General features: G+C 39.7%; 1 protein-coding gene across 1 annotated transcript; it reads right to left on the minus strand.

Annotated features, from left to right (window-relative positions):
• Positions 1-12,473: 12,473 nt before the first annotated feature.
• On the minus strand, positions 12,474-13,241 carry LOC309715505 (claudin-4-like). The gene has a single exon (XM_082548686.1). The coding sequence runs from the start codon at positions 13,078-13,080 to the stop codon at positions 12,532-12,534; it is 549 nt and encodes a 182-aa protein (XP_082404812.1). The 5' UTR covers positions 13,081-13,241; the 3' UTR covers positions 12,474-12,531.
• Positions 13,242-16,033: the final 2,792 nt, after the last annotated feature.

Here is a 16,033-nt window from a genome sequence, read left to right on the forward strand (position 1 = left end):
CCTTCAAGGGCAGAGAGAAGAAATGACCAAAGTATAGCAATCTTTCTCCTTAGATACATCTAACCTTTACATTATTGCCATCTTGTGGCCACAGTCTGCTATTGTTGATGAAAACTGATTACCTCAATCTCTGGCAGACTCTCACTTTAATGTGGGCGTGTCCATCTCCCGATTACACTGACTGAGCTGGGCAAGCTGAGACACCAGCAGCTTTTTTCCCCCCATAGTTTTCACATGCGCATTGTGGATGAAACTCTGGTATTTACCGGTATAAGCTGCCTTTCACTGCTCTGAGGCCATTGAGAGGAATGAGATTTATCTATCTAGCAGTATAATTGTAGTGCAGTATAATTAAAAAAACAAAACTAAATGTGTGTTTGTTTTTACATGTGTTGTAAAAACAAAAGTAATTAGTTACAGTTTCTAGTTCTTCAAAAAAGTAACTGAGTTACAGTATTATAAAAGTAATTAATTACTAGGAAAAGTAACTTTATTACTTTAAACTGCATTTCATTTCCTACATACAAATCCTCTTTCCCATTAATATAGCACTGCACTCATGGGTGAAAAAGGAACAGGAAGAAGAACAAATTCTTATTAGCACCTGCCCCCTATCTGAAATCTAATTATCCCTACAAGAGGGCGCCAACAACCCCAAAAACACTCTTGCATTGTTACATATCAAGACATGTTAAACTAAACAATAAATCAGTATAATCAACAATATACAACACTACTAGATGGCAAAGAAATATTGTTCCTTCCATATTTAGCCCAAATTACTTTTGTGTTCTTCATACTGATTTATCATTTTAAGTATTTAACACATTTTAAAACTGTGCATATTTGAGATTGAGATTATCTCGAAGAGAATTCCATATTCTTATACCTTTAACTGTCGGACACATTTGCCTTTGTGTGGTCCAGACATCCAGAGGCCCCAGAGTATGAGGACCCAAGGAGGAGAGGGGTTGCAGTGGCGTGCCCGCGGCTCTGCCGGCAGCCAGCTATGCCAGAGAGGACCAGGCCTCAGGCCCAGAGCCCAGAGGGCACCCCACACCCCGGAAGGGGCCCAGCCGGGCCACAGGCGCCAGGCCCCGCCAATCGGCCACCAGGAGTGAGTCAGCCCCAGGCACCAAGAACCACCAACACACCAACGTCTGAGGGCATCAACCACCGGCAGGGAGTGTGGTGAGGGGAGATAGGCCTCCATTCCTCGGAGAGCCTGAGATGTACCCAGAAAGGTGGAGTCTAAGACCCAACCTGACATATAGACACAGACGAACAGGCGCACGCAGACACAAACGTGCATTCCCACCCCCATATACACAAATAAATACTCGGCACTCACCTGACGTGGAGACAGACACAAATAGACACTGTACACAAAGTCACACTCCCCAAACATACTCCATATCCCAAGTCCAGGTACCCCTGCCCCCAGAGGGGTAAACTGCACCCGGACCCAGGAGATTCAACCCTTCTCTCTGGGGTGGAGGAAAGCAGACCACCTCCTTATCTGCAGTAGCAGGGAGGCTCCGCATCCCAGACCCCAATCCAACGGCCAGCACCTCCTCCCAGCCCCCCAGCCCCCCAGCCCCGACGGTTAACGGAACGGGGGTGTGTAAAGACCCCAAACCTCCCTCCACCTGCTCATATGTAGTGTTGCTGCCTGCTGTTCCAAAGTGCATTTAAAACACAGGAGGGCATGGTGCTTCCTGCCAGAGAGCAGCCCAGCTCCTCCTGAAAACTCTCAGTGTCTATATGCATTTAAAAATTAAGGTAGGGCACCAGCGCCAGAGGTGGGTTTGAATACACAGACCATCTTCTGGACGCTGTATAACGGCACGTTATTTTAATTTGGTCTGAAAAAAGGTCTGAAATACAATTTTTGACTCTTTGACACTATGCAATATATTCATATTTATATTTATATTCACTATTGACTGTAACTACGCTCAAACTGTTAATGCTATCTTATTTTAATAAACAACACTGTCATATGCAAAACTGGGGTGGCACTTGGGGTGGCAAGGGATCATTTTAGGGTGCCACTTGCCACCCCATGCCACCCTTCTTGATCCGCCCCTGGTGCTAACACTTAATGTGATTTATCAAAAGCAATGGATAAATAAAATGGGTCTAGTGGTTTGATTTTATGGCAAATAATCAATTTTAATAACATTTAGGTTATGTTAGCAGTAGCACCATAAAGTGACAAATAAACCATTTGGTTGACCACTTTAAAAAAAAATTATTTAACACTTAATTTCACTTTTTTAATGCTGTCCAGTGACATACATCTGTTAAGCAAGTCCTCTAACACTATCATATATCAAAAAAGTATATCTTCCTACCTTAGTTTAATCAAAAACACTCAAAATATGTTGGATGTTTTTTTAGTTTCTGACTTCCTGGTTGGGAGAGGGATAAGAAGAGCCAACCTTTTACATTCACAGTGCCTTCTGGTGGATTTTTTGGGCATTACAGATGTAAACCAATTGGTAGAAAAGACTCATTAAGGTAGGCAAATTGCAGTGAAAGCCTCAGTTAGATATAGGACCTGAAAATGTGCTCTACCAATTAGTTGAGCAGAACGCTAAAGAATTAAATAGAAAGAAAATTAAAAGAGAAATTTCTTCCCTTTAATTATCTTTTTTTTTTAATCTTTTGCAGCTTCAAGTCAAGCTTGCTGAGGTCACAAAAACAAAAGGAGAAACTCGACTTTGCAGCAGTGTTTGGAGCTTTGTCATTATCAGCAAAGCAATAAGTTCTGTACAATATTTAGTTCCTTCAGAGCTACATTTTGTAAAATAAAAAAACCCCATATAGTTAAACCCAATATTTTTTGATAAATTACTTTGACACATTAATTGAAAATGATGTCATACTGTATTCGTTCGCAATCAGGAGATGCTGCACTGTGCATTGGCAATAACTGTGAAATGCTGGATGTAATTAGAAGACACCAATATGTCTTCTAATCTCCTGTCTGTTTGTAATATTTAACCCTTTTATGCATGAATTATGACAACCTCAATCAAGTATTTTTATTCATCTTTAGGCATAAAAAAATATTTTTTTGAACTTAATTTTTTAAAACATGTGCTTTTAAAAGAGCCACTTACACATGTCCACTGGTTGACCAGTAGGTGTCAGGGTATGGAGTGACACATCAGTGTCCAATGTAGTGGTTTATGTGCAAGTCAACACTGACACAAATACAAGAAAACAGCCTTTGAATAGCTGTCCACTGTAGTGACCACTGTCCGTGAAAGGGATAATGTACTGCTGCATGGGCTGGGCTGTAGTTACATCCTAAGGTTTTAAAAACTGAGCTTTCAAATGAATAGTGGTAATAAAAATCAAGAGAGGCCGATAGTGATCACTGCCTTTTTTAGGGCCTTGTTCAGATTAAATAGATCAAGCATTAAAATATGTTGAAAGCACAACAGCCTTAATAAACACAGAGTTGTTTGAGCCTGGAAGCAGAGTTCATAGATCATCTCTTAAAGACCAATTGACCAAATTGGTTTTCGTACGCTAATAGATAGAAGTTGACATAAGAGGGAAAGATGAGACACCGCCCACCCACACTCATTGGATTAACATGTAACAGAGTTCCTATACTTAAAAAACTGAAATCAACTTTGAAGGAAAAAAGCAGCAACGTTTTTATAGGGTTTGGCAGCCATTTAACTTGTATGTAAGTATGTCAACAAATGAGCTCGCAGATGAGGGCAATAATTATGCATTTATTTGTATAATTTTTTGCCCTAAGTTTTGTCATCTCGGTTGGGGAGGTTTGTTTGTTGTTGCCATGAACTGGCTGTGTACCAGCCAGACTGAGGACATCAAGTGCAGGACTCAGGAGACAAAACATGAATTTTACACAGCTTTTCTGCAGGGGCTTATGAACTTGAGAATAAAATACGATCTAAGAAGTACTATAGCTAGGATAAGGATCAGGATGCACACAGCATTAAGAGTATGTAAGACAACAATATGACAAAGAACAGGGGGGAACTGAGGACTTACATGAGGTAATCAGGGAGATGGAGCACACCAGGGACCACAGGTGAACTACATTTGATTAACGAGACAGGGAGAGCAAAACTGAGGCTGTATCCCAATTCAGGGTCTGCAGCCTGAATTGGCCCACCTGGCAAATGCTCGGTGGGCCGAAGATGGTCACTCACAGTGGACATAAATGGCTTCTTTCACTCCTCTTTCAAAACTCAAAGGTCACTCTTTCGAGGATGCCAATCTTCACGTTTTGGACAGAGAGGACAGATGGTCCTCTTTGAACAGAGGCGGTGGTTTACGACACCAACTGTCTGCTATCTATAATCCAGTTTTGAGATTCCTTCCCAGACGCTTTAACGCCCACTGACACCCTGGGCCATATGACCTCAGGAAATCACATGATAGGGTGGGGCCAGGTTTCACAATGAGCTCACCCGAAACCTTGGCTGATTGTGACCCACACCCGCTTTCACACCTTGGCTCATGTGATTAGGTAGAGGATCATCAGGGGGTCCTTTGTCCCTCTTTGGGGGGATACTCCCACTAGGTTTAATGCTTTGTATCTTGTTCTATTTAATCTGAACAAGGCCCTAAGAAAGCCAGTGATCACTATTGGCCTTTCTCAATTTTTATTACCACCACTCAATATACCAATATACTAAGTATATTGGGTTTCACTGTATAGGGTTTTGTTTTTTTATTTTACAAAATGCAACTCTGAATGAACTAAATATTGAACAGAAAATATATTGTAACATTCTGCAATCTCAAATACAAATTTCAAAAAGTAAATTCTTGAAGAACAGAAAAGATATTCATTGTCAAAGATATTATTATATATTATAAAAATATTAATATATTGTGGAACTATGAGCAACTATGAGCAAAGTTGTGTACAGTATTGTGTACTTACTGCTTTGCTAATAGGGACAAACTTCAGGGGAGTTCATAATGACAAAAAGCTCCAAACACTGCTGTAAGTCAGGTTTCTTCTTTTGTTTTTGTGACCTCAGCATGCTGAGAGACTTAAAGCTGAAAAAGATTTTAAAAAATGATAATTTTAGGGAAGAAATTTCTCTTTCTATCTATTTAATCAAACATTTTATACCTCAGCTATCTCATTCTTTCTATAGCGTTCTGCAAACTGTGACTAACGTGAGGAGGCTTATTTTTGGCTGCAGGTATCCCTGTATCCTTCTCAGCAGCACACATGTGGGGACCATATAACAGTTTAATAATACTTCTCCCTGAGCTTTGCTTCCTCACAAGACCAAAGCTGTCATCCTTTGTTACACAGTCTTATCGTCGTCCACCTGGATGAAAAAGAATTTACACTAAACGTTGTTTTTGTTTTCTGATTCTGCAAAAAGACTGAGATCAGCAAAGGCCAGAGAACACAAGATACACAAGATCCAACAAAAAAAAAAATACCAGCAGGGAAATGGAAAATGCTGTCTTGGTCTTACTAGATGTTGCTGGTCAGAGTCCACACTTTAGCAGAATGCTTCTTGTTCCCACTGGCCCATGCGGACAGATAACTATGCAGAGCTGCCCTGGTAATCTGAAAAAAGGGAAACAAAATAAAACGGGATTTCCCTAAAAAACATCTTGGAATCCGTAATCATAAATGGATCACAAATTTATAGAAAATCATTTATTTTTATTGATTCAAATCAATTCAAATCAATCAAATTAACGGATTTGTTTTTTTATACTCGGAGATTGTGTATTTAATTGTGGCTTCCTCGGTGTGTAATGATTTTAATGCAATTGTTTAACCAAAGGACATAAATAGAAGCACCAGTAACGAACACAGGTCATCCCACTAAGACAAGGCATTACACAAGGAAAATAATACCTTTACAAAAAATGTAATCATTTAACAAGAGCAATACATTAACCTAACAACAATTCTTAACAAAAAGAATACAAAAGTTAAATAATACTCGACCAAATGCACAACACAAAAGTAAATCCATCTCATATACACTATCAAGAGGTTACTGTAAAATCTACAGCAATTAGTTGGCAGGTAGATACCAGTAACTTACTGTAAAATCACAGTAATATTACGAGTACTGTAATTTCCTTTACAGTACTAGTCCTGTACTTTTGATTGACAGCATTACTGTGATATCTTTTATAGTACTTCCAAATGTGATGATGATGATGAGATAGCCTTTATTTGTCAGTTGCAGTTGCCCACAACCGAGATGACAGACCTTGCCGACCATACATACAATACACAAACATCACATTGGGGAGACAGGTCAGGCTAGGTAGCAAGGGAAAAAAACATCAAAATGTGTAACACAAAAGGATAGTCCAGGAATGTACAGCTATCAACACACCATAGCACAATTGTTGGGTCTGCGCTTCCACAGGCCCCGTTGGTTTAGAAACGTATTCCCGTTAACGACAAGGAAGCAAGACAATCAGCGATCGATCAGTTTTACTTGCGCAAGGGAGGCCCCGGTCAGTGTCTCAGGAAAGCACTGTGAATCCAACCACAGATGACCTCGACCCCGGCCTCTGCTTGCCGCCTTTTATTGAAAACAGTTACAGTACACACAAGCACCACCCACTGTAAAACACCCCTATGGTTCTAAAAGATAAGGTACTATGTGTGTATGTGTGTGCACGTGTAAGCACGTGTGTGTATGTGTGTGTGAGTATGCATGTACGGGAATGTGTGTGTGTGTGTGTGTGTATGCATGTATGTGCTAGCATCTGTATGTGTGTGTGTGTAAGTGCACGTGAATGTGTGCGTTTGTGTGACCTCCTGCTCACCAAAAGGGTCATAAAGGCAAGAAGTTTACTAAACAAGAAAACAGAACCCTCACATAGGATGTGTCCTTATAATAAAAGACTATAGCCTCCCCCACCATTCAACAGGCCGGGGGTCAGATACAAAGGAATGTCTTTGATCATACAGTTTGAACCGAGACTTACACATTTAAGTACAATAATGGCAACATTTAACAATTTGACTCCAACAACAATAAAACACAGACAAGCAACATGGGAGAATATCCCAGTGTGCACAGCTGGATCTGGGACCGCTACAATCTTCAATCACGCCTCCAGCTGATTCGCTGTCCCCATCGGATGGGAGGTAAGCATGGGAGGAGGCGTTGGATTCAGGGGAGGGACGGTGATAGTGTTTATCAGTATCAATGTACATGTTCCGTGTGTGTGTGTGTGTGTGTGTTTCCCGTGTTCAGCTGAGAGAAAGTGTCACCACGCCCGATTAAGCAAAGGTCAACAGTCTCCAGTGGACCCAGGTGGCCTTGAAGGAGGGACAAAGAGTTCTCACAACAGTCCTGTTTAATAAATGTAATTTCATTTACAGTGGAATTTGTAGTGGAATTTCTTGTACAGCACACTTTTTTCTGTATTATCCATTTACAGTAGTAGTGCAATTTATGGTACTTTTATTGTTACTTTTACTATTTACAGTGTTACTGTAATATATTCTGCAGCACTTCTACTGTGACCTCTGTAATTTTCTGTATGGTAGGGGAGACCGGGGATAGTTGTACCATTTCTGACATTTCTGTCTGTAGCTTGGAGCTCTTTTAAGGTTGTGGATCCAAAATGTAATGCAAAGGATTTACATGTCTCTGTTATTAAATAGTACAGCTATTTTCTGTGCAACACAATTACTAATTGTATGGTATGGTCTCAAACACAAAAAGTGAAATGTTACAATTAACCCCATGGTCTGGGTTAGGAATTACACCTGTGTTAACCTGGTGTAATTCGACATATTGTGGCTGTCAATTTTGTTCGGTTTATTAGTTTTATTTTTCTGTATCAGTAGCCAGTGCAGATATTGTCTTTCACCCTTTTTTTTAAATATGTATGTTGTTGCAGACAGTGATAGTCTCTAAACTGAGCACTTCCTAACTACATTCATACACTTGATATACAAACTGGAGGAGCCAGGGATCAAACCACTAACCTTCCAATCAGTAGGTGACCTGCTCTACCTTCTGAGCTACAGCCACCCGGTAGTAAACATGAGTGAACCCTCACTAGGTTGTGGATAAAGTGTACACTCACAAACCTGTCAAACCTGCATTTGAAACGTTGGCTACCATAGCAGTATAGTATTGCAACATGGCATTCGGGTCTTCTAACTAAAATAGGAACATAAATAGTGCCATCATTGGCGGTCCTGACCCACATCTGGTTGACATACACCCTGCCATGACACCAGTCAGTTAGAAGTGCCGGCTTGATGCCGGATCGGGGCCAGACCCGTTTTCTATGGGCCACATAAACCAAACCATAATCGGGCCAGATGTGGCATGCCATCACATAGTGCTATCATTGCCAGGCCTGGCCCATATGTGGATGACACACACTTACTAGGGGTGCAACGATACTCGTATCGATATTGAACCGTTCGATACAGTGCTTTCGGTTCGGTACGCATATGTATCGAACAATACAAAATTTTTAATTTATTTTATCAACTTTTCTTCTGACGATGCTGTCTGTGTTGAGCGCTCAGTGGATCTGCGCTCGACAGTGCAGCCTAGGTGGAGTAGTCGAACGCAGATTCACTGAGCGCAGGGCAAGCTAGCGAGACAGAAGTTAAGCTCTCCTTGCAACATGGCAAATTGAACCTCCCCCGCCCTAATTCAGATGTGGCGTTTGGAACTATTTTGGTTTTCATGTGACGTATGACCCTGAAGGTAAGCGCGTCATGGACTAAAGTAAAACAGTATGTTGGATGTGCCACGCAATGCTCAATTACATTGGTGGGAACTAGTGTGTTAGCACAGTTAGCTCGTTAACGTGTTGGCCGTCCAGCCCCATGCACGGGGCGATCCGCGGTAGCTCGTTAACGGAGATTTGCCGTGTTGTGGCGTTAACGTCATTTCAACGAGATTAGCGCTGACAGCACTAGTGGAAACACAACGAATATGACTGCACATTTACTCCAACATCATCCTAGTGCAAAGACAAGTGGAAGCAGACAAAAACAACAAGCACGCATGCTACAAACTTTACCCGAGTCATTTAGACAGCCGTTAGCACAGGATTCTCCTTATGGGGACCTGATATGTTTAATATGCTGCTGAGAATATAGCCCAGAAGAAGCGTATAGTATAGCTTTTATTTTGGAAAGAGCCATTTCTCTGTAATAAACTCTCTTTTCCAAAGATGAGTGATTCCTCAATCAGATATATATATATATTTTATTACTTTGTTGTTTCAGCAACATTAAATTTAAACACTGGACTTTTGAGTTAAAATATATATTTATAATTTTAATAAATGACAAATTAAAAAGGCATGAACATTTTTTTTGTATCGAAAAAATATCGAACCGTGACACCAAAGTATCGAACCGAACCGTGAATTTTGTGTATCGTTGCACCCCTAGCACTTACCATACCAGAAGTCAGCCAGCACTGCTGGCTTGACACCAGATCTGAGCCAGACCTGTCTGCTATGTGGGTAGGCACTCTCCACCTGCTAGTAAAGTAAGACCTAGAAAACCAGTCTGTCACATCTTCATACCCAGTATCCCTCCTAACCTCTGTCTCCCTCTGTTTCAGAGACCCATGTTTGAGTTCCGCACCCCACACACATTTCCCTCGTGTACTGTCTTTCTCTTGTGTACTTCAAATCCTAGTAAAGATTGATTCCAGCTGTCTGCATCCAAATCTGCGTTTTGGGTTCACATGTACTTACTCTTCCACAGGTCCGCCTTGACAACAATACCAATGAACCAAAAAACTAAAACAGTACAAATGTACATGAAACAGCAGGGCATCCCACGGAGCGGCAGCTGCTTTAGTATCTAAAAAGTAACAAATTGCATTTATTAGATTGCCAATTAAATTCAAAGCCAAATGCAAAGGAAAGGGCGGCTGATACATACGAGGCCCAATGAAATACTCCACTTAGACAGGAGAGGAGGCTTCCCAACCCAGCAACAACAGGTGACACATCATGCCAGCAATTTCTACCGTGCAAATGGCTCAAGTCAAAGATTAGGTCCAAAACGAATAACACATCAAACAGTTAAATACATACTTCTTCTGTTGTATTATGCTTGCCCGGGGAGGAGTAGTAAACCTTGCACCCCAGCACAAACAGGAGATGCCACAAGCAAGAATCCTCTAAGTGCACAAACAAGTTGTATTAAGCAGACAGGTCATAGGTCAGCAGATTCAAAATGGCCATGATCACTCATTGACAGCAGGTTTAAATCATCCGGCTACATTAATAAAACCTTTCCCCCATGAAAGAGAGAATGCTCTTCCTGTGCAAACGGGGTGAGTGAAATGCACAACGCTGAACTGTTGCTGCATTTTCTGTAGTTAAATTTCATGTATAGTCCACCTGGTTAGTACAACCACATGTGTCAGTTCAGTTAAGTAGCAGTTTTAATGTCCACAGAAAACTAGCACAGTGGGTATATAAGTATTGTATGTTAGTAGTTGTGTAGTTGTCTACATCCTCTGAGTGCTCGATGTTTCTGGTGATAATGGTGGGTATTGGAAATTTGATCTATTTTCAAACAATAAGAAAGCATGTACATTTACAGTATTTTTTGGCTACCAAGCAAGTAAAGCAGACTTGTAACCAGTGTCTAATACATGTAGGCTACAAGAAATCAACAATGTGAAGTTAAAATATAATTTAAAAAAAAAACGTGCAGAATTTAAGTTTTTTTTAATAATTAATAGAGAGACTATGCTGTGTGTGCAGTAAACATGAGCATTGGTCAGTTATAAAGGTATGTGCAATGTGTGTGTAAAATGTAATACATTGGTTTAGCACTATTGTCCCACTTGGTTTCCTTAGAAATTTCCCGACAGGTCTTGAGTCTTGGGTTGTTGTCATTATGTTTTCTTGTGCTGACCTTTATGCTTTGATTTATTCTATTTGCTCAAATTTTTGTTGTCATTGTGCAGACTCTTCTTCTTCTTATCATTGTTATTGTTGATTTAAAAATCAACAATAACAATGATTTTTAAGAAAGATTTTTAAGATTTTTAAGTTGCCTTTCTGACTGTCTGCAAGTGCAACTGGATTTTCTCTCTGTGTTTGAGTTGAACAGTCTAGTTTAGAAAATATTATATATTTATAAGTGTAAATTGTAGATTTATCTGTCAGTGTTAATTACATTTAACTCATTCACTGCCATTGACGTCTATAGCCGTCAATTGCAGTGAATGAGTCAATGGGTTTAACTCATTCACTGCCAATGGCTGGCAGTGAATGAGTTAATTACTTATTTAATTAAACAATATTTTTGTTTGAAGGAAATCTCGGTCCCCGGTTTCTCCGTGGATCGGGTTTCCTCCGAGGCGTGGGCACCTATAAGCAGAGTTTTGTATAAGATTCAAAATTATTCAAAGTAACACTCAGGTATGCCGTTCAGCTGGGTTAGTTACGACGTCGGGAGCAGTTAGGAGAACAAAATGATACAGAGACTGTTCAGGTTGCTTTCCCAAAATCAACTCAAAGGTTTATTCATCAGACAACAGTTTATATAGAGGAAAAAGGTTCGTGTGTCAGCAGATTCTCAGTTCAAACCGGTACAGACCAAATAAGGAAACGTCTTCCTGCCTTGTGAGCAGAGAAGTATCCTTTGTATAGTTTATCAGTTCAGCTACAATTAATTCTTGGGTCACAGAGAAAGAGAAAAACAACTAGTAAATGGGCCTTATTGAGTAACAGTTTTCCTGTATAATATCACTATAAAACAATATCCTGTAAATGCTACCATGGTATCAAAATATCACAACGTTGTTCAAGTGGAAATCTAAAATGGATGTTATAAATACATATTAACAAATGTACTTAAAAATAAAAAACAAATCTGTGCTGTATTTGTTAATATTTGTTTTCTTCAGGTCTTCTTCTGTCTTTTTTAAAACAGAAAATATGTCCCAAACTAAAATATTTTTTCAGAGTCTTTATTTAGGCTTTTGACATTAAAACAGAGACAGTGATGTAAAAGATTAGCAACACATGATCTCTCATGATTAGAAATATAAATTTTAATTTGACCAAAATTGTATTGATATGCAATAAAGCAATAAAAGTAAAAAAACAACAACAACAACAACAACTCAAAAGAAAAGTATTCAAAGAGTAAAAGAAAATCACATTATCATCAATATGGAAGCAGTTTATAAGAAATATATTGAAATAGTTATCAGGCTTAGACTTAAACCACTGCATACACATTCTATAGGAATATTACACACACAGCGTAATAATTTCACACGGGAGGGGGGGGGGATAAAGAAAGAACTTAAGTTACACATTCATATTGATAACATTTCTTCTTACTTTCATTAAATTTCAGGCTCTATTATTGTCATCACTGAAGGGAAAAACAGAAGTTCATAAAAGAAATGTTTTATGAAAACACTGGAAACAAACATTACTCTTGTTTTCAATGGGCTGGGGGGAAAAAAGCAAGCCTTACATAGCTGTGATAATGAATGCCTTTCTTTCAGTATGACAGTATCATTCCTGTCGGTACAGGAGCAGGCCTCCTGCCAGGACCAGAAGCCCAGTGGTGAACCAGCCAATGTAGAGTGAGGCTCCCAGCTGTATGCTGACACCACTGTCATAGGACTCACGAATGGTGATGTTGGCCATCCAGCAGACAGGTATGAGCACCAAGAAACCTGCAATGATGAAGACAACTCCAGAAGCAAAGCCCACTTTGCGTTTTTGCCCATCATCCAACATTAAGTTAATGCGCTTGTTCCCGGCCACACCAAGCAGGATTCCAAAGATCCCACTGAGGATTGCGATAATGACGAGTGCTCTGGTAGCTTTCATGGCGTCTTCTACCAGTGGTGGAAAAACCTCATATCCAACGCATTCCATCTTGCCTGTGGTGTATATTTTACAGACTTTCCATAAACCATACCAAGTCCCATAAATGTCATCACGGTACACAGAAGTTCTAATGACTTTCCAGGCAGGGAGACCACAGATCATGATGGTCCCCAATACACCGATGATGGCTAAAGCCAAACCCAAAATCTGTCTTCTACCAGCATCCATAATGAAGCTCTTTTGATCTCTTCAAAACAGGAAGTTGGTGTGTGCTTCAGAGCTGCAGTAATGTATCTGTTCAGTAAGTGCTCAGCAGGCATCTTAAATACTCAGCGCAAATGGGTTGTGGCTTTCTCACTCACTTGGGGGTGTGTCCATATGAAGCCTGTGTTGATGCCCCTTATCATTATTATTAAGAGCAGCAAAAATTAAGAAAAAAGCTAAAATAGAAGATAAAATAGAATAGTATACTATACAAAATACAGGGTGGGCTATTTATATGGATACACCGTAATAAAATGGGAATGGTTGGTGATATTAAAGTCCTGTTTGTGGCACATTAGTATATGTGAGGGGGCAAACTCCTCAAGATGGGTGATGACCATGGTGGCCATTTAGAAGTCGGCCATCTTGGATACAACTTTTGTTTTTTCAATAGGAAGAAGGTCGTTGTGACACATCAAACTTATTGGTAATGTCACAAGAAAAACAAAAACAAACAAACTCACACTCTTTGTATGTATTTCTACTGTCATATTGCAAAATAGGAAGTTAGAACAAGTTATTTTTCCATTTTATTAGTTCCTCATATTTACTTACACTAACAATGTGAACATTGTTTCTCAATCACCATCATCCCTAACTTATTCCAGTGCTGAAATACCGCAGGTGTGGTGACACATTCCATTATGGGAATGGCCACCACTTAAGCTCTCTTCAAGAGCGATTCCAGCTGTGCAGCTTCCAGCTGGACTTTTTCCATCAATTTAGCACTTTTGCAAGTTTACACGGTTGACTATGATGTCATCATTTAACAGTTCTCCAGGTCACAAAATAGGCTTGAATGATCCCTTCCACGATTGTGTGTGTGTGTGTGTGTGTGTGTGTGTGTGTGTGTGTGTGTGTGTGTGTGTGTGTGTGTGTGTGTGTTTCTTCTGTTCAGTTTTATTGCTTTTTCAGCTATAGCCTTCATGGACGATACAGTCAGAGGTCTGTTTCTTCACTTTGTCAGTGAAGCCTTTATTGTTTTATGTGTATCTTGAGATTTGTAGCCTTGGTACACATCTCTCCTGACTTTATTTGCTAAACTGTTTTGTTTATTTTCAAGCACCATTAGTGTAACAGTGGTGGCTTGTCGACCAAGCATGAAATGGAACAGATGGTTACAGAGGTAACACTAGTTCTATGAATGAAGATCAATGACCCTGTTGGTGTGGTCACTCAACAGGCTGGTGTGGTCAAGGTGAAAAAAAACTGAAAATGATCCCATGGTGGCACAGCTGTATATATGCTATATTAACAGGAGAGTGGTTAATTTGGTATTTTATTTCTCCTAAACAGCTCACACTAGGACAGGCTGACTCATACTGTGTCATTTCGTGCTTCATTTAAAAGAAAACCCCCACAGTAACCTCTGGAGTCATTGCTCTCTTCCTGATTTCCTTTTTGTGTATGTTTGGAACGATTAACATTTCAGATCATCTAAAATATTAAAATATTAGAGAAACATAACAAAAATAAACACAAAATGCAGTTTCTAATTTAAGATGTTCATTATTTTGGCCCACATCTTTGCAGTATTCTTGTATTTCAGCCACACTGGAGAGAGAACCAGCTAATTGTAACTGACGTCCAAATACTTTTTGAAACATATGACACATACTTTTTTTTTCAAATGCAGCTTTTCATATATATATATATATTTTTTTAAAGAAAGAAAAGTAAAGAAAAGAAAAGATCTGCCTATTGCTATGTGGGTAACTAATATCACAGGTCTGTCTGTGTTGGATCTTTTTCTCCATATGTTTATCTTCGGCTTCTGTCACCTATATTTTCTCCCCATTAGGTTACAGCTGAACAATTAGTTTTAAAAATCAAATGTTCAATTAGGATTCCAGCTTCATGTAACAAAGGTTCAAGTTGAGCAAAAGAAAAGATGTCTGTGAAGGTTCTCAGTCATCTAGGTCATCGTACTCTAAGGAGCTTGGAAAGAAAAGCGTCTGGACTTCTTGTCATGATCCTGGGTTGGTGACAAAGTGTTGAGTTTCTTGTGTCTCAGAGTTTTTTTATTATGATCTTAGTTCTCTTTGTTGCCCCAGTTTTCTATAGTCTAGTGTCTTAGTTTGGCTTTCTTGTATTCAGTTTAGTTTTCCGAGTTTTCAGTAGCTGCCCTCTGTGTCTCTTTGTTGTTGTTGTTCTCTGTGTTTCTTAGTTGCTCTGTCTCCCCTAGTCAAGTCTGCGTCTGTGCTACTTCCTGTTTTACTTTGAAGGTCTGTGTCTCATGTGAGTGCATCCTACTTTGCTTCCTTGTCTCATCAGTTCTGATTTCCCTCATGCTGTGTGTGATTCTCCGTGTGTCTCCTGGTGTACATTATAATTCGTTTTTCCCAGTGTAGTTTTGTATTGTTTGTGATCTGTTTTCCAGCAATAAAGCTGTGTTTTTGTTTTTGTCCCCGTGAGTTTGCATTTGGGTCCAATTCCTGCCTGCACATAGCCGGATCATGACACTTCTTTAAATTGCTTGAAGACGTTTCACCTCTCATGCGAGAAGCTTCTTCAGTTCTAAGGTCAAATGGTGGGGAGTCCCAGATTTAAAGGGTTAAAACATGTTGAAAACACAACAGCCTTAATAAACACAGGGTAGTTTAAACCTGGAAGCAGAGTTCATAGATCATCACTTAAAGACGAGATTGGTTTTCCTACACTAATAGATAGAAGTTGTCATAAGATGGAAAGATGAGACACCGCCCACCCACACTCATTGGATTATCATGTAACAGAGTTTCTATATTTAAAATAACTGAAATCAACTTTGAAGGAAAAAAAGCGGCAACGTTTATTCCCTGTTTTGTTTTCCTTAAGTTTTGTATTCTCATAGGTTTGGGTTCTTGTTTGTTTGTTGTTGTCATGAGCTGGCTTTGTACCAGCCAGACTGATACAGGACTCTGGAGACAAAACGTGA

The sequence above is a fragment of the Aulonocara stuartgranti genome, assembly GCF_965226115.1.
Source record: "Aulonocara stuartgranti genome assembly, chromosome: 10".
In the NCBI taxonomy this organism is placed as follows: domain Eukaryota; kingdom Metazoa; phylum Chordata; class Actinopteri; order Cichliformes; family Cichlidae; genus Aulonocara; species Aulonocara stuartgranti.

What these genes read in the sequence shown, in the direction of transcription:
- LOC309715505 (XM_082548686.1), bottom strand. Translation starts at nt 13,080, where the DNA reads ATGGATGCTGGTAGAAGACAGATTTTGGGTTTGGCTTTAGCCATCATC.